Source organism: Poecilia mexicana, unplaced genomic scaffold, assembly GCF_051168715.1.
Source record: "Poecilia mexicana isolate PSO_F unplaced genomic scaffold, ASM5116871v1 scaffold_3, whole genome shotgun sequence".
Lineage (NCBI taxonomy): Eukaryota > Metazoa > Chordata > Actinopteri > Cyprinodontiformes > Poeciliidae > Poecilia > Poecilia mexicana.
Window position 1 is genome coordinate 10,105,454 of NW_028263372.1, and position 23,485 is coordinate 10,128,938.

The 23,485-nt window shown below is 41.6% G+C and overlaps 1 protein-coding gene across 1 annotated transcript in view; it reads left to right on the top strand.

The window, feature by feature from the left end:
- The window catches only part of LOC106931417 (semaphorin-4B-like), a 58,481-nt gene that overhangs the window by 18,652 nt on the left and 16,344 nt on the right, over positions 1-23,485 (top strand). Inside the window, exons 3-8 of the mRNA XM_015009536.2 lie at positions 12,811-12,971; positions 13,762-13,824; positions 15,063-15,161; positions 18,046-18,157; positions 19,258-19,374; positions 19,824-19,981. Coding sequence (XP_014865022.2) covers positions 12,811-12,971; positions 13,762-13,824; positions 15,063-15,161; positions 18,046-18,157; positions 19,258-19,374; positions 19,824-19,981 — 710 coding nt within the window. The remainder of the gene's footprint in view (positions 1-12,810; positions 12,972-13,761; positions 13,825-15,062; positions 15,162-18,045; positions 18,158-19,257; positions 19,375-19,823; positions 19,982-23,485) is intronic.

The window sequence follows — 23,485 nt, forward strand, 5'->3', positions numbered from 1 at the left end:
CTTGAGCCATTTTACAAAGAGAGAGAGGGGATTGTAACCCACTGAAAACCATAGATCATTTCACAATTATCTACTTTGCCTTGGCCTGTGACCAAATGTGAAAAATGTAGGGACAGTACGCTACAGAGCGTGTGGTAAGTGTGAATAGATTAACAATTCTAGTTTGTATGGCTTAGCACTTAGTTCTGAGGAGACATGACTCTAGCTGTAAGACACTGAACGTCCCAAAGACGTTTGGTTCTTCCTCTGTTTTCTCTCCAGTTGTCCGTTTTTAGTAATACGCAGCCATCTGGTACTCAGGAACTTAACGTCTAGCTGCTGATTTTAAATGGAAAGCCTTTTCGCAGCTGACTGCGTCATTAAATGCAATCACTTTACATAAACTATATATGAAGTGTGGATTAAGCTGTATAACCTAACAGCAGGCTGCTGTGTTTTCAGCATTCGTTCAGCTGACAGCCTTTTGGTAATGGATTGATGCTCTGCGGGAGCTTTTGACAAACAGGAACTCTGTTCAGATGTGGCTGTCAAGGGAAAATTGACTGGTTTTTCTTCTTTTCCAGGAAAGCCTCTCTTTACAAACTATTTGTGAAGCAGACAGTTGATCATAAGCAACAGGTTGCTCCTTAAAATCGCCTCCTTTTTCTTTTCAACTTTTCTCTGTTCTCATGCTTGGAGACACTCTGGTCCAACAATAGCCTAACTACAGGCGCGACAGCTACACACCGGTTTGCTTCTCAGCCAACTGCGTGAGGCGTCAAACCCTACTTGGCATCATCCACCATTAAGAGGAAACCATTCTCCTTCTCTAGCGTGAAGGGACTCCATTGATGAAACTGACTGGTTCCCAGCATAGTGGTATTTTTCCACTCCCCAAAGTTTCCCTTCCTCTGCATTAATGATCCAAATTCCATCTGCTCTGACACAAAACGCATGTAAAGCGGTGCATTTTGATTATATCGGTATAAAATGGCACACATTGCACATTTTTCATAAAGTGTTCAACTTTACTGCCTTGCTGAAAGTTTCTCCTAAAAACCAGGATCTCTATTTTTGGTGTGTGCTGCCTGTAAGAACAAGGGGTCCCTGGATATTTTTTCTGAGGGGATCCTTGCCCTTTTCCTAGAAAAGCATCCTTTTACTTTATTTTTTTTCCTTTCCCCCCCTCCATTCCTCTTTTCTTGCTCCTTCCTTCTCTCCTAATGAGCAGGCTAATCTCAGATGTGCAGTGAGTGAAAGGGTTTTGTGGCAGAAGGAGGGCTTGTCTGTTTTCCATTATGCCTTACAGGCTTCAGGGCAGTACATGGAGTATCAAGAGGCTTGAAGCAGTAAGTGTTGGTTAGGCAACCATGCAGCATGTATCCCTGTTGGTTGTCAGGAACCTCTTTGGCAGCTTGTCTTCCTACAAAGATGCCCAGAGAAAGTTTTTTCTTCTTTAAAGCTGCTTTTGCCTTGAGAAAATGGACATTGACAGATTATTCATTTAAACCAAACTATGATGCAGGAAAGTGATGTCTGAAACATCATTGCACATACTGCAGCAGGAGGGGTTTAGGAACTTGGCGCACCGTTTCCTCTGGACTTTGACAGTTGTGTGTGAAAACAAATGTCACACAACCACGTGACCAGGTGTCGACTATTTGAATTTGGCCCAGTCAACCTGGGCCCTTGAGTTTTCCCAAGTGAGGCATGGCTCTCTAGGAAACTCTAGGTTCCCTTCTCCAGGTGAGCCACTATGCTTTTATGTAATCCTGTGCTGTCAAGGCCTTTGAATCGCTCATTGTTTGATGATTTTACCAGGACATTAAGTCTTGACCAATACAGCACCCAGAAAACCAGATGGGATGATGATATGTTCCCCTTGGTCAGAGGCCAAGGTTCTCTGTAGCAGACAGGTTGACTGCTTCCTCTGGGTTCAGGTTGAGTCTCTGCCTCAAGCAAAGGAATGCAAGTATGTTGGTGTGTTGTTTACGAAGAATGGCAGGATGGAACATTGTGGACATACTGGGGCTTTACTCCTGAATCGGAACACAAAGTTCTCCATTTTCTGATCCATCTACATTCCAACTCTGGCCTACAGGACAGGAAAAGAGATGCTTCTCCCCGTCAGCAATCGATCTTAGAGATGGTGTTCTTCCCTCTGTCAACTGGAGAGAAGCTCGGAGCAGACTGGCTGCTCTGGTGGTTCAGGAAGCCTCTCGTGCCTCGTTTCCACTTTTTAATTTTTTTTTTCCATTGTAAAGCCAGCCCATACAACAGACCCATACCGCACCACTCCTGGTCCCTCTTTGGTTGCAGGTCTGTAGAACAATTAGGGTGGAGCTACTAGCTTCACATAACTGTGCATTTATTGCGTGACAGAAATGTGTCACCACTTGAGACAAGCACAAGACATTCTAGCTCATCACGCTTGTTGTTGCACTAGAAGACAAACCATTAGCTGTTTGGGTTCAACCCTGCCTTCCCATTGAGGGTAAAACTGAGTGGAAAGGCTCTCCTGAATATGCCAGACCATAAAATAGGGTACCGAACCGTACTGTTCAGTGTAAGTGAAACTTTTTTTTTTTTTTTTTCTGGTGAAAACCCAGGGTAGACCCAAAACTCTCTGAGGAGGTTGATGATGATGAAGCGGTAGGTTCAACAGGTCTGATCTGAAAACCAACATGATCCAAAAATAACTTTGTTTAATTGTTTACTTTTAATTGAGGTCTTGGTAGGAGACTTTTCCTTCTAAAAGGAAAAATATTGGTCAGTTCTGCTGTAATGACTTTCACATCGATGTCCTGTAGGAAACAAATGATGATTGGTGCTGATTAATGGATGCCCGGTGTTCACCATGTCCTTTCTAGTCTCTAAGTTGATGTTTAGCGGATATTGTGCGCCCTCTCTCATGCATGCTAATCCACTGACCTTGGCAATGTGTGGACCTCAGTTCAGCAACCAACAGAGGAGGAGTTTAAAAAAATGTGTGTGGGGGGGGAAGAGTGTAGAGTTGGCTGGGGTCAGATAAAATACTCATGGGGTTTTAGACATGCTCCGATGCCCACCTAAATCCCAGCAGAGGACACGCCCACCGATCCTGAAAGAAAAGCAGCCTGTGGCTTCCAGCAGAGGTGGCACTCACAAGTGCCTGCACATAAAACCGCAACGGGTGCAACAATGGAGTGTAATTACTGCACATCAGCTCCGTTTGTTTCAGACATTTTAATGACTTTGTTGCTTGCACGCTCCAGGGAATGTATAGAAGCGCTCAGTCTGCACAGATTTCCATCAGCAGCCTTTTGATTTAAAGAAAATGGCAGGCGGCGAGAAGTCTTTGTGTTGCCGTTAATCGAGGAGGACAGAGAGGAATGTGAGGTTAGAGTGTCATCGGGTGATTTTTTTTTTTTTCTTTTTTTTTTTCCCCTTTGTATTGCAGCGATGAAGGGTCCAAGAAAAAATTGGTTTATTTTCCACCCATTTAAAGAATGTTTTTTTCTTTTATGTGTTGGATGTTGCTGGGTGTTCATCACCCTGGTTGAATTGAGTCTCTAGCAAATGTCAGACTTGTTGCATTCATGTGGATGTCAAGCAGGATGTTTGCTTTTTTCCCCTACCTTCCCCAACATTAAAACTGAATATGCTCCATTTATCCCATGTTCTTGTCTGACAGGCCGTTTATGATCTTGTTGATGTTGTATATAATGGTTTATGCCAGGTTTAAAATCAACTCTGCTGTGTAAGTAAATCCTAGAACATGCTGATCCATGTATCCTTCAGCTGCTATAGTTATGTGCTGTATTTACATAAAAAAATAATAAAAAATCAACCTGAATATGGAAACAAGTTTTGGCATAAAGTTCACTTGATGCTGTCAGATGTTGCTGCTTAACACATTCTTCTCCCCAATTTCTGTATTTTGTCAGCAAGGGCATAATGAAAAAGCCCTTCTATGAGTTGGCAGTATGCAGCAACAAGTAGGGGAGGGGAAGAACTGCATTACTTTGAGTACTGTAGTTATTACACAATTTCTTGTGCACATTTTCGACTAGACTGTTTTTTTTTCCACTCAACTTTCCATGAATTCTTGGATGCAGCTCTTTGTGAACAACCAACTTCTCTGTTAACAAACTTACATTTTATTAACAGAGAAGTGAATTCAGCAGTTTTCACTGTGATTGTTTAGCCCATAACATAGCACATGTTTGGAAAGTCTTTAGGCTTTTTATTTTTATATTTTAAATAAATATTTTTATTAAATATTCACATTTTCAGAGATATTGGATTTAGGATTTCATCAGCAATAATGATAAATTAAAATGTGCTAAAAGAAACTCTTGAAGTGCATCAGCCGAACAAATGTATACAATTTTCTCTTTTTAAAAAGAAAAATTTAATCATTTTAACAAATTAACTTTTAATAATAAGCTGAAAAGATACACTTGTCTTAAAACAGTCCAGTGAATTACAATTTGGGACATTTGACATCATTTTTAAGATTTAAATCTTCATTTTATCAGGATAAAAATGCATTGAGATTAAAAACCTCTTTTTCAAAGGAGTTCTGGCCAGGAGGCAGCAACAAATGCAATACACAAAAAGATACAGTTGGTAGAAAAGGTCAAGCTATAACAAAAAAACAGGTACATGTCATAGAATCCACCTCAAAACATTTTAGTTTAGATTCAAAAGCACTAACTGAGATGAATTCAGCCAATCATAATGACACAATCAATCAGTTTTATTTATGAAGCACCTTCATCCTAATAGCAGCTCAAAGTGCAACGTTTCACGTAACTGTGTGATCGAGGACAAGCATGTTTATGCAGTAGAAGAAACTTAACATTTGATTTGAGTCACATCTGGAAGGGTAGCACCAAGCTTCTCATGCGTCCCTCATTAAAACTTTCTTGATCCTGTTCCAGAACTTTAACGCACTCCACATGCCTCGCTCTGAACATGCATGCAGAAACGGTCTTTCTGTGCTTGCCTGAGAAGACTGGAGATGCATCCAAAAGACAACATTAACGGGGCAATTTTTCTTTAAAGTGGAAGCAACTGGCCTTCCTTTGGAGAAGTTTTGCTGCTATAATCCACAAATACAATGACTAATCCAATGGTCCTTTGCTTGTTTGGGTCCTCATAGCTTCATGACCACAGGAATTAAATGCAGCAGGGAAAGGGCAAGAGCTAAAGCAGCCATTTAGCTAAAGCTGCGTGCAAGACGAGGTAAACCGTCAGCAAAGAGTATAAATCCATATGTTGGGACACTTCTCCTCCTCAGTCAACGCTGTGGGTGAGTGGAGAGATGGAGCAACTTCAGGCTGCTCTTCTCATCAAGAGCCTCTCCAGGGACTTCGCATACAGATGGAAACATGGCAGAGGACTGTGTTTGGATGATGTGGCACCACTTCAAAGACCTTTAGCATGCCAGTCCAAAAGTGAGGGGCTCTTCACAAACTGGAAGCCGAAAAATCGACAAGTGGGCATTGACTTGTAGAGTACAGCGAGGGGAGTCCATGGCTGCAGAGAAACTGTCTCTAACGACGTTTAAGCCAGCTGGGTTTTTGGTAGACATGTGGTTTTATTCCCCTGCTCCGAAACACTTGGCTGAGCTGTAGAAATGCTATAATGTAATTCATTAAGCACAATTCTCAAGTGTCCTCAGTCATGCTAATGGCATTTTTCTCCATAGATGCTGCTGGTAAAACAATGAATTTGTGCTAGACATACTTCCTCAGTTGTTGAATATCTTTTAGGATGCATTATTTGTTCATTGAGTGAGTCTTTAAGGGTCCTCTTGTGTTTCCGTCTCTGCACACACTGGCCTCGTTTTTTGTGTGGGGTGGTGTGACAGGGATGTTCTGGGACTGACCCTGGCAGGTGATCCATTTCCTTAACAGAAATATGCTTAGCTGCTGCTCTATCAGTCTTAGCCTGGCGGCCTTCCTGCTTAGTGAGAGTCAGTCGCACTGGGGGGGAGGAGTTGGACAAATGGCGTTTGCTATGACCGGACAAAACAAAAGTTGGCCACAAACCAGGTGCTATACTTACAAAATAAAAAACTTTCTTGTAGAGGTGTGCCGATCGATCGATCACCGATCATAATCAGGCCGATTTTCGTGAAAAAGTGCATGATCGGTGATCGGCGATCATTGGCTCTTGTTGCCGATACCGATCATCTCATTTCGCAGCCTGCTTGTGCAGCTGGTCTCCTCTTTCCTTCACTGCGCAAACGTGCAGCAACAAATCCTAAGCGATGTGGAACTATAACGCTCTGAGTGAATGGGGAAGTTTGCGTGTTGCGGCGGAAAATTGAAGCAGGTCAAAATGCATCAACACAGCGAAGCTAATACGGCATAAAAACAGTGCCATACTTGACGGAGTTTGGCTACATCGAGGCTCACTGCAGTAAAAAAGACATACGGAGGATCAGATAGCAGGTAAAGCAGCGCACAGCTACAAACACTCACCCGGATTAGCATGACGGTCAGAAAGCTAAACAAATAACCCGCAAAATTATTTAAGTCTTCGAGCTGCGATGTAAGACGCTGGTTCTGCTCTCGCTGTTGAACCGCTGCTACGCTACAGGTAGTAATATTTGACAGACGGAGCTTCGCTTCTGCTCCACCTGGTAGTGACTCTCACACCGAACCTGCTTAAAGCTGCAGCATCTAACTTAAAAAATAAATTTTACATACGCATTAAAACTTTCGCTGTCCTAACATGAGACAGATAATCTCTGAATAAATAATCGATCTCCTCCCTGATCTGCATAATTACTCCGCTCAGTCAGAAACAGCCACTCAGAACTAGCAGTAATCAGCTAGCCGCCATGCTATCAGGAAGTTTTCATTCAGTAACTCTGGATTGTTTATTGTAATGGATCCTGTTTTTGCCTTTGAATGTTAAGTTTTATACTTGAATTTTTTTGGCAATGTTGAGAGGTTTTATTTTGGCTCTTTGCATTATTTAGCCTCTTCAGAGCCTTCATGTGTTATCAGTCTGTTAAAGATACTATTATCAATAGCAGTACAATTTGCACAATGCCTGTTTTGTTTAGTTTTCTTCTTGAAAAAATTTATTAAAAACAAGTTTTTGTCTAAATTAAGGTGAATTCAGGTTCCTTTTTCCACATAATGTAACCGGTAGTGTTTATGATAAAAAAAAATAAAATATGTGATCGGTATCGGTGATCAGTATCGGTGTATCGGCCCTCATGGGTGATCGGTATCGGCAGGAAAAAACCTGATCGGCACATCCCTACTTTCTTGGTATATCCAAATGAATACTGACAGCCTTGGATTTTTAAGGAAATGATTTCATGGCTGGAGTGGAGTCCAGTCAGGCCAGTAGTTGGTCGTTTAGTGGGCCCAGGGCTGTTTGTCTGCTAAATAAATGCAGATAATTGTCAAAGACCACAAGGGAGGGTGTTCTTGTCCCACTATGATCACAGTCCAAGTTGGCATCTTGGTGGCAGGTCTAAACAGCTTCTATGTGGCTTCAGAGCAGATTTGTTTTTCCCTTTTGGACATTTATCTGACTGCATGTTCATCACCAGTTGCCTTCTTCCGAAGTCTCCTTTTAGCAAACCTTGCGTTCTTCAATCGGTCCTATTCTCTCCAGTTGACACAGCGTGTTCTTGGCTTCACAAAGGATGGAACAGTTTGTTCTTTGCTGCCATAACTGTAAAGCAGGACTTTCATTGAGGCAAACAAACCTTTCAGGACAATATTTACCAGACACTGTGAAAAGATTTGACAAAAAATAGTCTGAGGAGTTTCCCGACACACAACAAGCGCAGACGTGTTTGTTATGCGTTGCTAGTGAGGAAATTATACCATCTATCCGTCTTTGTGTCGTTAGGGTCGCCATATTTGTTTAAACAGCTCACCCAAGACAACACAGAGTGACTCTCTGTCTCACCAATGTTGTATCTAGGATTTTGTAATCTTTCAGGTGCAGTGTCGCGTGGGTGCATGTCGTCTTAGGGTGCATCAATGAGACCTGAAAGCCTTTAATTACATAATATCACACCACATGCAGGATGTGTCTTCACCTTGTTTTGATGCACTGACTTCATGCTCAGTTTAGGCTTTAGGTCTCTTAGATGCCATAACATTTTCATCAAACACTTTGGGTTTTTTTCCAGCGGTTGCCTTGATGGGGTTTCGACCCTTGTTGCCCTTTGGCACCATTAACACATTTCTGAAATATAATCCTGTTAGGAATCACTGGACACAGTTTGCCCTTGGCCTCTGCTTATTATCTTCAAGGCCCATATGTCTCTTTATTATGGCTGGCATAAGTTCACACGACATCGCATATAAACGAAATGGAAACAAACGTAAATTTTTTCATATTGCAAGCACAAGCGTTAATGTATTTTATTAGCTTTTAAAACTAACATGGTTGTGCATTATTGTAAAGTGGAATAACAACTTTGCATTGAATGCAAAGTTGCAAATGCAAAGTTGTTGGTTTTTTGCTGATTAACAAGAAGAAAACTTCAGCGTTCTTCAATATTCAGCCTCCTAGAGTCAACAACTTGACTTTGGTTGTTTTTGTTTCAGCATAGCCCATTCAAAAAAAAACAAACATGGTGCCTGAGGCTGCAGCCCTGGGAAGCGCTGCCCTTAAAGAAAAAGCATCCGCCTTCAGAGAGCAGGAACATCTGTGCTCATCTGATTTGATTTTTTTTTTTTTTTTTTTTTCCACATGTTCTTTGTAAAGTAGCTTAAGCTCTTTCAGATGAGATGGAGACGGTCCTTCCCAACATTTAGTTTTTGCAGCCACCTACACGTTTTCTTCCAGGATTTATTTCCATCAATTGCTCCATTAATAGATCAAAATACAGAAATTTGACTGATTTAGGTCATTTTATTTCTTTCGTCAGTGCCATCGTCATATCATGCCAAACTGAGCCTGTGTAGGCCATTGTAGCCTTGAATTGCAGATTATCAATTCTAGTTTTGTTTTGTTTGTATATTTTCTTCCTGTCTGAAGGAGTTGCGTTCTGGTTTTCACAGCCTGGCTCAAAGTGAACCTCTTTGCCCTTGTTACCCAGTTGCCTTGTGACTCGGCTCATGCTGCCCTAGTAAATCTGGGGCATGTTTACGCTCGGCTCTTACAGTCCTGGCAAGAGTAACACCTACCATGCTGCCAAGCCATCACCCCCGCCTTTTATGTGCTGTTAAACTCTGGAAAAGGAGGGGGTTGATCCTGCTCCCTTTTTTAATTATTTTTTTTTATTTTATCCTCACTCTGCCGTGTGTTTGCATTCATTTCTCTGCAGACTGCCACTTTTTATGAGATGTCAGTTTATCTTAACGTTGACACTCTACACTACAGGCTTCTAGCTGGTTCGGCTTTGACCAACTCGTTCTTTTTAAACCAAAATGAGGAAAAGGTGCCAGTTAAAATTAGTCTTGACGTTGGACCCACAGTGGCATAAATGCAGCTTTACATGTATATCGCACAAGGTTAGTTGAGACAATTATGTAATTATCTGTTCATCCTTTCCACCCCATCTTGGTATATACTGGGGAGCATGCGAACATTTAATCCTCAAAAGTGACGTGTTGGAAGATGAATTGGGCAAACGCAACGGGTCCGATCACCTCCCAAACCAAACCTCTGGAGTGTTTTCTCTACAGCGTGTCGGCGGTTTGTGACCCTGAAATTTCATTCCAAATTTCTTCAACTAATTTTCCTCTGTTTGACACTCGTGTTGTAATTCGTAGAGCTGGTGGTGCCTGCCAGTTTACTACATAAACACAGACAATAAGGCAGCGGTGTTGATGGTAGGTGCGATGATCCCTGGCAGAGAGCCTGACCTGCTGACAGCCAGCTGATTAAACCACCGGGTGATGAATGGAAATCGAGTTTGAGTGTGAAACTGTTTATATCCGTAGATGCTACATTGAGGTACTCCACTGCATCATAGCGTGGAAAAAAACTCAAAAGATAACCTCTTGAAATGGCTGCATCTTGACATTTGTTGCTGCTTGACATTCAGGTTTTTTTTTTCTTCTTTCGTTCTTTTTTTTTTTTCTTTTTTTTTTGTCCGGTGTGCATACTCTGTTTTTCATAGGTCAAGCTCTCGGTCCAATCATCCCGGTTACCACAACTCCCTCAGACCCATCCACCCCCTGATAAATACCCTTTGTCTGCCCTCTGAGTAAAAGTTTCATGAGTTTGCTCTCCAGTGCTCGTTATTCCATTGTCCGTCTGAGAGACTGTCACCGTGATTTATGTCAGAGTTTTAATATGCCGAGGAGAGGCTGCCGTTTGGTTCCAGCGAATGTCCCAAATCCTTGGGAGCCTTGACAGTCGGGCCATGATATGTCCCCCTTTAGGGAGGAGACGGCCCTCCTTTGTCTGCCAAGTGTCCGCAAAGTCTTAGGATACGCATCTTTATGAGCATTTACGAATACTTTAATTGGGTTACCTTTACCTTTTTCCCTTTCTCCATGCAGGAAGACTTGTCCTGAAGGACCCACCAGTGACAAAAGGGAGTTTTTTTGTTTTGTTTTTGTCTTTTTCTTTTCTTCCCCCTCTCCCCTCTCTGTGCCTTGATTTTTAGTGGCAGGCCTCTGTCCTGATTGACTCCAGATGTCACTGTGTTTTTAAAAGAGAGTAATGTGGAAAGGGCCCAGCGTTTTGAATCTGGATGAGATGCGGCTCACACAGCTGGCTTTCACTCCCACAAGGGGAAGGATGATCATCTGCCAAACTGCCCTGAGTGCAAGATGAACCATTTGTGAGCACGTGGAGAAGTTTACGTCGCGGGCTGTAAACATTTACTGCGGTTTTCTGCCTCTATTTGCATTATGGCCCAACGCACCACCTGGGGCGTTGAAAATGAACGTGGGGCTTGGTTCCTTTTTTTGTTTTCTCTTTCTTGCCATCAGGATAGTTGGGATCTGAACTGGTTTTCTGGTTGTTCACTGGGAGTTTGGGGTTGTTGGGTGGGAGGGTTGTAAATGGCTTAATTGTGGCAGATATTAGCTTTTACAGCCCTGGCTAGAAGCTCGTAATCTAGTGTGGATAAACTCGTGGAGTTTGTGACCACCACTTTTTTTTTTTTTTTTTTTTTTGGCACAGAGAGGCCATGGAGTGCATTTCAAATGTTTGGAATAAGCAGGAAGAGACAAACATTTACAAAGACGGCCCTAAATTGCAAACAGTTTAGAAGTATGACAAACAATAGATGGAGAGATGTAGCGTCCTGCTCATTTAATGCCTGAATGACTAAAATCACCCAGTGCAGCTCTTGGACAAAGAATTTTTTTAGGACTCTTGTGACACCATATTGGTCTTTTTATTTAGTCTTTTTGGAAAACCGCTCGCACATTAAATGTGACGGGGCGTAATCTAAAGGTAAACTGCTTGCTTTCAGCAAAACAAAACAAAAATAATGTGGTTCAGAAATGGAGCTGGAAATGTCAAGGATGGCTAAAAGTGTGGAAGAAGAAAAAAGTGGAAGTTATTTTACTTCTGAAATTCAGAATGTGGACTTTAAATTTATTGGCAGTTCTAGTAAAGATGTGTAAAAAAAAAAAAAAAGTTTTAAGATAACTTTATCTTTAATTGCAGTTACTCTCAGAGAATAATTTAACAAAATCACCGGTTGCACCGGTTGTTGGTGCCACTAAGTATCTCTTAAAAATAAAGTTTACCAGAGTTTCTAGTAACTTATAAATTGGTGGTTCCTGGTTGCCTGGGGTATATTTATTACGCCACACAGGGACCCAGGTCTTTGAGCTGCTTGGCTGCAGAATGATGGGTACTTATTCAGCTCCCGTGCACTGATGGCAGGATGGAAATGGAGATAAAAACAGAGATCACTTTTGGAGAACTGTCTCCAAAAGTGCATTTTTTTTCTTTTTTTTTTTTTTTGGGGGGGTGGGGGGGAGTGTGGGGACATTTAAAAAAAAAAAATTAAAAAGTGGTACATTAATGCATTTTTATGCTGAGGTTTTTCAGGTGGTGTAAACTTTGCCAAACTACAAGGTTCTGACTGAGCAACTTTTACTTGTAGTTGAGTAAGGTTTGGCCTTCACCATCAGTACTTTTACTCAAGTACTAGGGTTGAGTACTTTGTCCAGAGTGGTCTTTTACCCAGCAAGTCGTTACCAAAACTCATTCATTAGTCGATCCTAAATTAGCTCAAGGCTAGAGACGCGTACTGACGTCTATTTGAACATACCAGCCTGAAATGGAAACAAAAGGAAACGTGCTTCCATGGACGAACAGTGAAACACGATGCTCCGACTCTCTTGTGCTTCCTAAATGGAAAAACAAGAAGTGGTTTTATCAAAGTGGAGCAACAAGCTCTACAAGTTAAAGGAGATTTAAATGGTTTTCTCTCAGGTGTCACTCCATTCAGATTTGAGGTCATTTGATGGTCGTTGGTGGGTGGAACAGATGGGCATTATCATGCAATAATGAGCACATAAGATTAAAACTCGTCAAAGGAAGGTCGCAGAAGGAAATCTTTAATCCTTTATCCCCTCTGAAGAGCAATAAAACGGACAGCGTTTGAGTTCTGGTTGTACTCTGAGCATCAGGACATGTTCTGTACCCTTCTGTTACTTTTCGTTCTGCCCTTCTCTCTGATAATAATCTGCTGTCTCCTCGTGTGTGTGTGTGTGTGTGTGTGTGTGTGTGTGTGTGTGTGTGTGTGTGTGTGTGTGTGTGTGTGTGTGTGTGTGTGTGTGTGTGTGTGTGTGTGTGTGTGTGTGTGTGTGTGTGTGTGTGTGTGTGTGTGTGTGTGTGCGCGCGCGCGCGCGCGTGCGTGCGTGCGTGCGTGCTTTCTTCCCTGTCCAGATGCAAAGGAGAGATCAGCCAAGAGATTTTCGGTGGGTGGCGTCTTCAATTACACCTCTCTGCTGCTGAGCCAGGAGGACGACATGCTGTACGTTGGAGCCAGGGAGGCGCTGTTCGCCCTCAGCCTCTCGGACATCAGCAAGACCAAGCTGCAGAAGAACGTAAGAGGAACAGCGAGCCAAGCGGGTTAAAAAGTCAAAACTAGAAATTCACCAGTCAGGCTTTTCCTGGCCAATCAAGATTTGTTTCTTTTTTTCCTCCTAATTGATTTAATTTACTAAAAAAATGGGCATTTAGCGCTGTAAAAGTTTTTGTCTTTAGCTTGTAGATTCCAGTCTCAGGCCATTTAATTGGTCCATTTTTAGCAGGGTGTTTGTGCATCCTTAAAAAGTCTTAAATTAAAACTTAAGTCTTAATTTAATTTAAAGTCTTAAACTAAGACTTTTTAAGGACGCACAACCACTTAAGACTTAAAATAAGTCTTTAGTTTAAGACTTAAATCAAGACTTTTTAAGTCTTAATTTTAAAACTTAAAATGTCTTAATTTTAAATGGGACATTTTAAGGCCTTAACTCACTGCTAACAAACCCTACCTAGTTAACTAGCTAGCTCTTTTGCATTTATCATTAAGCTAAAATTTATGGCCAGTTGGCTGGACAAAGTTTGTATGTTTGAAATCTGTGAAGAAATGGCTCTTAAATCCCATTCATACTGGTCTTAGATGGTCTTAAAAAGTCTTTAGGTTTGAGTTGGTGAAACCTGCAGTCTCCCAGTTTAGTCCAAACCTCCTACTTAAGTTTTTTTTTTTTTTTTTTTTTAAGAAACTGCTGAATACTTGTCCTGCAGATGAGCCAAAGTTCAGTCCACTTGATCCATCCATCTATTATCTCTGGTTACCTTTTATTTTATTTGACTTACTCAGCTTTTCCTCCCTTTTTTTCCCCGTTTCAGCTGACGTGGGGAACTCCAGCTGGAAAAAGAGACGAGTGCAGCTTTAAAGGAAAGAACTTGGAGGTAAAAAAAAAATCAGTCACAATGAACATTTTTTTTTTGTACCCTTCACCATGTGTTCGGTCTCCCCTTGCGATCTGCTATTTGTTTCACATGTGAGGCAATAACATGAGCAGAGAGCTGACAAACCTTTCCAGCAGATACAAACAGACTCATCAAGTGTGCAGGCTCCCCGGGGGAACAGCTTCTTCTTCTTCAGTCTGTCTGTTAGCTTGTTGTCATGCCAGCTGTTGTGTCCCTGGGTGAGAAGCCTCTGTAATCCTCCTGCTGCAGTGCACAGCTCTGTCTGTATTACACAAAGCTCTGCAGGCAAACTGCTCTGTACAGCAGACAGGTTTTCCCAACAGCGTTTGAGGAACGGTTTCTGTCAAACGGCCTGCGAAAGCGCTGCCTCGGATAGAGAAAGTCTGCAGAAGTGCAGGATTTAAGTCTTCTGGGTTTGGATTTGCATGGAAAGTTATTAGCATTTTATCTGTTCATTCATTCATCCATTCATCATTCTTTCTTTGAGACTGTCTGACGATACATTGTCCGGATGTCAGTTTATCTATCCATCCTTCTGGTTTCCATCCATCACTTTTTTATCTATAGATTGATTGATTGATGATTGATCACTTGTTTTTTTATCCACCTTTGTCCATCCATCTATTCCTCCACCCATTACCTCTCCACCAGCAATCAGATGTTTTTATCCATTCATCTATCCCTCTATTTGTATCCATCATCCCTCTTTTCATTTATCCCTCGTTTTATCCATACATTCGTTCCTCTTTTATCCATTCATCCATCCAGCCATTCCTCTTTTTTTGTCCATACATCCATCCATTTGTTCACTCAATTGTTCATCATCCCTCTTTTTCATTCACACATCCATAAATCCATCCATCACTCTTTTTTTTTTTATCCACCCACCATTAAACTGCTCAGTATCTGAGTTTTTTCTTTTTTATCTATCACTCAACTGTCCATCCATTCATCCATTCTTCCCTGCCTCTTCATAATAGCTTGCCGTTTTTGCGGGTTCCATATTTAAAGCCTGTTTGCTACATTTAAAAATCAGACTGAGGAGGACTGGAAACATGTCTGTAGAATATTGATGTAAAGTTACGGTGTGTGAAACATGGCCGTATCGTCGATACCGGCTCTCAGACGGTAACTTCACGATCAAACTTTTCAGCAGCTTGTTGAAATGTCTTTTGACTTTCTGCGTTTACCGCTCTCTCCGTTTTGTTTTCATCCAGACCGATTGCTTCAATTACATCAAAATTCTCCTGCGGCTCAATAGCACTCATCTCTATGTGTGTGGTACCTACGCCTTCAGTCCCGTCTGTGCCTACATAGTAAGTATCGATCTCTCATTCTGCCCTTTGTTCACATCCAGAAGTTAACGCATCTGCTGTATAGCAAAAAAAAACAACAAACTTTTTCCTCCTCCTCCTTTTACTATAACCCGTTTGAAGTTGGACATTCTTTTTAAAGATAAATTCAGTCCCTTTTATCCTCTGAGTCCTTGTTGGATTTTTCTCCACATGAAAGTAAATCCTGCTGAGGTTCAGAAGCTCCTAGAAAGAAATGGATTTATCAAGTAAGTGAAGGCGACTATCAGAAGACATGACATCGACTTTTACTGTTAGCGCTTCAGCTAAGCCTGGAGGCCGCTCTGCTTTTAAGCAAGAGGGAATTGACCTCCCGGCATTGACGTCAAAGTGGAGGGAAAACACGGCGTGGCTCGGATTCGAGATGACTTGGCAGGACATTGGGCCCTGAACTGGGATTCCAACAGCGAGTACGTCCTCTCTGGGTCTACAGAAGCACTCAACAAAACCCTCCTGTGTGTGTGTCCGTCTAATAATTTCTAACAATATAGGCCCCGAGATCCCGAATATCATCACTGATAAATGGTTTGTTTTTGAAGGCGCTCATCCAGACGGACACGGGGGAGTTTAGGAGAAATGTAACGGGACACTGAGACACTAAACAATCAGGATGACAGACACGAACTAAAACAAGCTCCGAGTAAATCATCTGATATGGAGGAGACGGGAGAGGGCCGCCCCGAGCCAGGGGCGCCACTTGCATGTTCCTGTCAGACCCCATCATGGGAACAAGTTGTCGTTCCTGCAACTTACCCACATCTAAGTGCCATTTCAGTGTAACTTCATTGCTGATGGGTATAAGATTAGTGTAACCCTTCCTCACTTTGCTGAATTTTCTGTTTCATTGTAGCTGAATAGAGTTCTCACATTCAGATGAGATTGGTGATTAATTGTCCCGTCGTACCATTTTAACACAAATGAAGGTCTAGATTTCTGACTGAGTGGTTTAAAAGCTGTTGTGAGTTTGTAGATTTGTTGGTGTGAGTGACTCGGCTTTAGATTATTTTTGAAAGAAAAGAAGCTTTTTTTTGTTTGTTTTTGCTAGAAAATCTTTTGTGCAAGCCACCTGCAGATGCACTTAGCAGAACAATAATGTAATTTTGTTTTTCACGAGTGCTCACTTTATTCTTGCCCCATGCATTGACTATGAAATAAAATAAAAAAGTGTTCCTCAAGTAGGGTCAAAGTTTGGACCCAAAAAATGCGAAGCGATTGAACGATTCCCGACATTTACGCGTCTCTAACCAGAGTTATTGTTACTGAACTCAAGTTCATCAAAGAACATGCTGTCTAATGCGTTTATTGCCTAAAAAACAAAATAAATTGCCATCAAAGGATCCCAGGATCCTTTGATGGCAATTTATTTGCCATCAAAAATCTGGAGGAGAAGAACTGAATCACAATCAAGGTAGTTAGCTGCATGTTCAACCATCAGAAGTTTTGTCTTTTATCCGTTTGTGAACCGTGTCCAGACCACCGACGTGCTTTGAGCTGTCGAATCGAATGCAGACAAGAGCCGACGGTAACGCAGTGCTGCCCCTCCCATACCTGTTGCTGCGCGCCGTCGTTGACTTGGTGAAAGAGGGGAGCTACGCTTCTACCTCTCATTCAAGAAGCATTCAATACTGAAAGAATGCCAACCATGACTACTATGACTTTAACTCTATAAAATATATGTATATGTGAAATAGGCTACATAAATAATGATGGCAAGGATCGCTGGCAAAATGGTTAAACTGAACAGGTGTGATTAGCAAAAGTAGAAAAAGAAGTCCTCTTGAGTCATGATTAAAACCAACTCAACAACGTTATTCATGAAAATACTGAAGGTTGGATGCACTGAATCCTTTCATTTGTTCTAAAAGACGAGTCTTTAATAGCAATAACAGCTGCCCACTTTAGCTTTAAGCAGATGGCACTTAAACAACAAAGTAACTCGAGATTAGTTTAAGCGAAAGATTATTTTGCATAAGTGAGGATTTATAGCCACCTGACTTCATATGAGGAATGAAGGGAAATGTAGTACAGCCTTTCAGATGGCGAATGAACACCTGATGATTTGAAGAGTTAAATGGATTCTTCTTGAGATTTGTTGATATAAGTTTAGAAAATGAGTCGGGCATGGGCGAGTAAGAAATGTTCGCACTGTAACAACCGTGAGTAAAAATGTGATCACGATCTTATAAAATGTTGCCATCAAATGAATAGGAGTGACATATACAACATAAAGTTAACGAAAACTGAAATTGATTTTCAATAAATGAAAACGGTAATTAATGGGGAAAAACTACAACTATATTGTGTGTTTATAAAACCGACGAGAATATACTGAAATTAGAGACGTATCCTTTGTTTTTGTGTTTATGAATCTATTAGACTTTTGGCATATTATGGCACTCAATGCGCCACGTAGTGGCAGTTGCGTCGTTCTGCAACATGACAGCAAAAAGTTGAGAAAATGCCAGTCAGTTGGCTGTTCAACAATAGTTGAATCAATTTTCAGCACCTAAAAATTGCCAAAGTATGGAAAAAAACTAAAACTGCTACTATAACTAATAAAAACTAATTAAAACTAACAAATTGGATAAAAAAACAGAACTGATTTATAATAATAAAAAAATAGAACTATTACAACCCTGCATAGTTCCTAGAAAGCTGAAGCTGAGCACTGAACCAAAGTGTGTAAAATGTGCAGATTTCCACTCTGCTGGGCGTCTATGGTGTGTGTATGGTGTGTGTACGGTGTGTGTCCTGGTGGAGGACATGAGCTGGACGCCTCAACCTCAACTTGCTCATTTCGCTGCCTCTCCCTGATCACGTCTTTCTTTCCCCCCTCCATTCGTCCCAGAACACGTCGGCGTTTACGCTGGCGAGAGACGAAGCGGGCGAGGTCGTGACGGAGGACGGGCGGAGCCGCTGCCCTTTTAACCCGGAGTACAAATCCACTGCCATCATCGTGGGTACGTAGTAAGACTCTCGCTCCTCCTGAACGGCTTCCTCCCGGGAGCAGGCAGGAAGCGGCTTTGATGTGGGCGCCATCATTTTGACTCGCCGATGAGTCACGATGGAGCTGCTAATGTCCGCCTGCGTCAGAGCGTCTAAGTAGCCGGAAGTAAAGAGTAAGAGGGGTTTTTGTCTTTGTTTTTAACAGGCGATTAGTGAATAATTAACCTTGATGCTGTGGGTGTGGGAGTGGGTTTTATTCCCTCAGTCCCTGCTCTGTTACAGAGCTTACAGTGACTTAAAGCACTTAGACTGTTAAACTGTGCATGGCAGACACGTTCGTCTCTGAAATGGTTATCTTTGCACCAGAAAAATGCATGTCTGGGACAAAGGAGGCAAGAATCCAGTTCTTTAACATCTGAGGGATCTCACCAAGCTAATCGCCATTGAACTGGGAATAATTATTCATGCTTTTGTTTCCTCGCATTTGGATTATTGCACTATTCTCACGTCAGATCGTTCTGTTTATTGGCGCTGAGACTCTGGAAATCCATTTCTTTGGATGTAAAGTCTTTTTTTTTTTTTTTTTAAGTGTTGGCACTCTTTTTCGGACTTTAAAGGTACTATACAAAATAAAGTTTTACTTTAAAGTTTAGTAACGGTGGATATAAAACTCGAATATCCTTGTTAAATACTTAAATCCCAAAAAATTACACCAAAATGAATACATGTTCTAAATTTAATTTGGAGTTTTAACAATCAAATAATGTGCTGGGAATTATTGGAGAGAAAAAAACTCCAATAACTTGGTTACATAAGTGTGCACACCTTTTCTAGTGCTTTGTTTTCATTTACAGTGCTCAGTCTTCCTGAATACATGCCGACTCTGTATGCTGTAGACTACAATATATGCAGAATATATGTCACAGTATTTGTGGGAAACGTTTCGAGTCGACTTATTCCGAAGATCTGCATTGTTAACAGAGCTGTTCACACTGTTGAGAGCCACTTCCAATCAGGAGGAAATTGGTCGGTTCTGAGCACTTGCTAATTGATTGGTCCATCATTGGTTTACCGGTAATTCTCCTTCAATGCTTTGTTTGTTCTCCCCTTCCAGACGGGGAGTTGTACACCGGTACCGTCAGCAACTTCCAAGGGAATGAGCCGGTCATTTACAAAAGTCTGGGTCAGGGAACGGCACTGAAGACTGAGAACTCTTTAAAATGGCTTCAAGGTGAGTGTGTGTTTCTCATGTCCTCCATTAGGTAGCAGCCACAGCAGATAAGCTCTGAAAAGCAGCCGTCATTAGTGAGGCAAAGTCACTAATGGGAGCAAAGACGAGCCTCGGTAGATCGGTCCTATCGTCAGCAGCACTTGCACATCAAAACGGCATCAGCTGACTGCTGCTGGAGTTTTTTTTTTTCTTTATTTCCTGCACGCTGCACACAATTAGGATGGCTCTTGTCTTTTGATCTCCTGGTAATCTGTGCAGAGTGGTCCTGATGAGGCATCTGAGTGCAATTACACAGAGCATCCTGTTTCCTCTACTTTCTCCGGACTCTGAGATACAACTTTCCAAACATTTTTTTTTCCTCTGTCTTAAAGCAAATATTCCATGTTTAGTCCATAACCGACCAAGGCAGAACCCCTTTGTCTGACTAAATGTCTGTCTGTCGTGGACAGATCCCGTCTTTGTTGGGTCGGCCTTCATTGAGGAGAGCCAGCCGGCGGGGAACCCTGTGGGTGACGACGACAAGATCTACTTCTTCTTCAGCGAGGCGGGGAAAGAGTTCGACTTCTTCGACAACACCATTGTGTCGCGGATCGCTCGCGTGTGCAAGGTAGGGTGCGGGAGTGTCGCACGACTTTTTAAAAAGAAACAAAAAACTGACTCAAACTTCCTGCCTGTAATCCTCAAAACAAGCCGGGTCCACTCCCGTGTTGAAACACGTCCGTCCACATTTAACAAGACGTCACGCTTATTTGGACATAGCGGGGGGGGGAGACAATTGTTGGCACATTGAAGCTTTTTCTGTACAAACATGTTTTCAGCAGATTTCTGTTCCTCCTTGTCTGAATCATCGCCACCCCTCTCTTCCTCCTCCTCCCCTCCTTCCAGTTTCTCTGCAATGTCATCTTCCCCTCTCTCCCTCGCAATGTCAGCTGCACTCGTCCATCCCACTAGGCTCCTCGCCTTTCACCAGCAGCCCTTTGAGCTTTGCAGGAGTTATTAGTATTCAGGGGTGCTTGCAGGAAAATGAAATGGTTTTTTTCTTATTTTTCCCGTCTTTCTGTTGCAGGGAAAACATACAAACTAGCTAACCGTTCCCCCCCTTTTCTTTATCTGTTTCTTAACCCTCACTATGTTGATCTATCCACCTGGACAGACTTTGACCTCTTTTCATCTGTCTTCAAGGTTGCAAAACCGCTTGATAAACATCCATTCAGCATCCCTTTTTCTGACTGATGCCTCTCTTTTGATCTTTTTTTTTTGTGGTGGAGGCGGTAATGTAAGGAATCACGGAGACAGCATGTAATCTCAAGTGACAGCCTAATGACTTAGTCCTGCAAGGCTCTGGTAGTCAGGGGCTGCGACACCTCCAGCAGCAGACCACCTCCCAGCTTCTATATATGGAAATCATTGGCAGACTGTGGCGACTCGCTGCAGTTCAACTGTGCAACGCAGAGAGAAGAATAGCTTTCTCTGCTCTGTGAAGCACCTTTTATTTTGCTGGAATGCAGCTGCTGTCTTGTTTTTTCTTTTTTTTTCCTTTGAATGACGTCTTTTCAGATGCCGCTTTATAGCCATACAGTAGGCCTGCTTGGTTTGCTCACACGTCTACCAGTGTTGTTTAAAAAAGATGAGTCATAAAGATTAATGCGTTTTTGTCAGCTTTTTTCAGTGCCTCCAAAGGCTCAGCTGGGTAATAAAATATACATTTTCAGTCTTTGCAAAATATAATAAAGACACTCAAGGAAAATGGCCAATTCTTATTTGTGTGTATTGGAGGTGACATCACAAGAGGCAAAAAGATGGTGGACCGCCGACTCCCAACTGAATTTGATAGATTCTGACCCATGTTAAGGAAATGTGTATGATATAGGAGTTGATCTAAATATAATTGATCTTATAGATCAACTAACGATTCATTGATAAACGGCCATTTTCTTAAAAATCTGAGTTTTTCTTGCATCAAGACGGCCAGCTGTCTTTCTGTTAAAATAAAAAAAGTCTAAAAACAATTTTATAAAATCTTTCTGTATCTCGCCTAACTGAACGTTAAGTTAATAACTTGTAGAGAGAGTCGAGTGTTTACATTTCAAAACAGAACCGCATAACGGAGTCCCACACCGGACTCCGTTTAGATAGTTTCTGTTCTGGTATGGCCACGCCATCTTTATTTCTGTATCAACTACTGCGGTTTAAGGATGACTGCAACACTAAAGGAAAGTTTAAGCAGATGCAAGCCTGTCACAATGATAAATTGCCCCAGAAGTTATTGTGATAAACAATATTATTTTTAGACCATTTTCAAGTAATGTAATGACAATGGAAGTGAATTCTCAATGATCAATAAACATTAAATTCTAATGAATATTTTAAAATGTTCATTAGATGAACATTTTAAATGAACATTTTAACACAGGAACTGGAAAACATTTTAAATATCCAAAAATAAAGAAAAACGATAAACATTATGAATTCTGCCAAAAATTGGATTCCTGAGAAAACAATAAATTATCCAAATGGAAATGATGGGGCTCATTTTAACTTATCATGCAGTTAATTAATTTATCATTTATTGCATCAGGCATTAATACAGTATTTTGTCCAGTAGCTCAGTGGCTCGCAACCGCAATTGGTACCAGGCCGCGCAAGAAATAATTAAATATTCTGTTTTATGTATTATTGGAGTCTGGAGGATCTATTATTTTGAAAATCCTTTAACCGGATTCTCTGTTACTTACGCACCAACACTGAGCCCACAAGCAGCAAAATGAGTAAGAAATGGATCAGATGCCTTTGGAAAGTTTCTTTGCAAAGGGAAAAGGCCCAGAGAAGAGACAGGAGGATGGATTTATCCCGGACCGGTAGGTGAGTCAAACGTTACAAGCCGCTCTGTGTAACATGCGGCGACCTGCTGCTAATGAGGCTATGAAGCTTAAAGCTGCTTCGCCACGTAGAGACCAAGCAGGCTGTGGATATAAGCAACACTTCGGGTGTCATTGTCTCCCATCACTCCCTGATGGGACCGTCTCGTTGCAGAGAAACAAGCTCAGGGCTCTCGTTAGTCATTATCGTGAGTTAAAATTTTCACAAAAGTAAAATTTTTGTTTTTGTGGTGCATCTGTATCTTATTTTGAAGGGATATGTAAAAGTTACCATAGCAACCAGAGGCAGAGAGCGTTTGGGCAGTGGTCGAGTAGATGAGTAGAGCTTGTGAGTCTTAAGTCTAGTTTAGACGGCAAGATATAAGAATTGTCGGCCGGTTCTCCAAACCTCTGTGACCACAGAGCTGATAAAAGTACAACAGGTTCGATCGGTTCGTGTTTCCAAGGCAGGAGCAACACGAACCGATTCCAGAGGATAATCCAGTAAAACCCCCAACATAGCGGGAATTTAGAATAACCAAACACGGATGACGATGTAAAAGCTATAGTGATAGTTTGTGGAGTCATTTTAAGAGATAAAAGAAACAAAAAGAAAAGGCGTTTGAAAAAAGACGACGGGAGCAGCCGCTCTATTTGCTGCACTATGATTTGGTGGTGACTGTTTTTTCATAGTTAACATTTTTAACTAAATAAATATAATAATGACCTTTACATATAATAATAAACATTTCCACATATCTGATATCCACTGGACTCTCTGACTGAAGACTGTTTCTGTGTCTGTCTCATAACTGTCGTCTCATGCTACCAGCCCAATATCCAGGCAGTAGAGTCGATATTCTACAATTCCCCTGGGTGACCCAGTCAGACGTTAGCAGCTCTGCTAATCCACCTACTTTGCTTTTGCTGTTCCTCTTTAAAGCATGTTTAGAAAGATGAGCAGAGAGATGTTGGAGTTGGGGAAATGATCCTTTCCCGTTATGATCCATGAAAAAAATATTTTGAACTTTCTCCTTTCTCTGCATCCATTCACTCTGCTTCAGCTCCTCTAGGAGTTTGGGGTCAAAGTTCACAGATTACTTGAGCTTTCTGGATGCAATTTAGCTGCTCCTAAATGTCATCCCCATGAGAACCTGTGTAAAAAATAAACAAATAAATAAAAATAACACCTTGCTGCTATGTTTATGGTGTGTGGTTTTTGGTATTTAGGGCCTGAATAAGCCCCCAGTTCT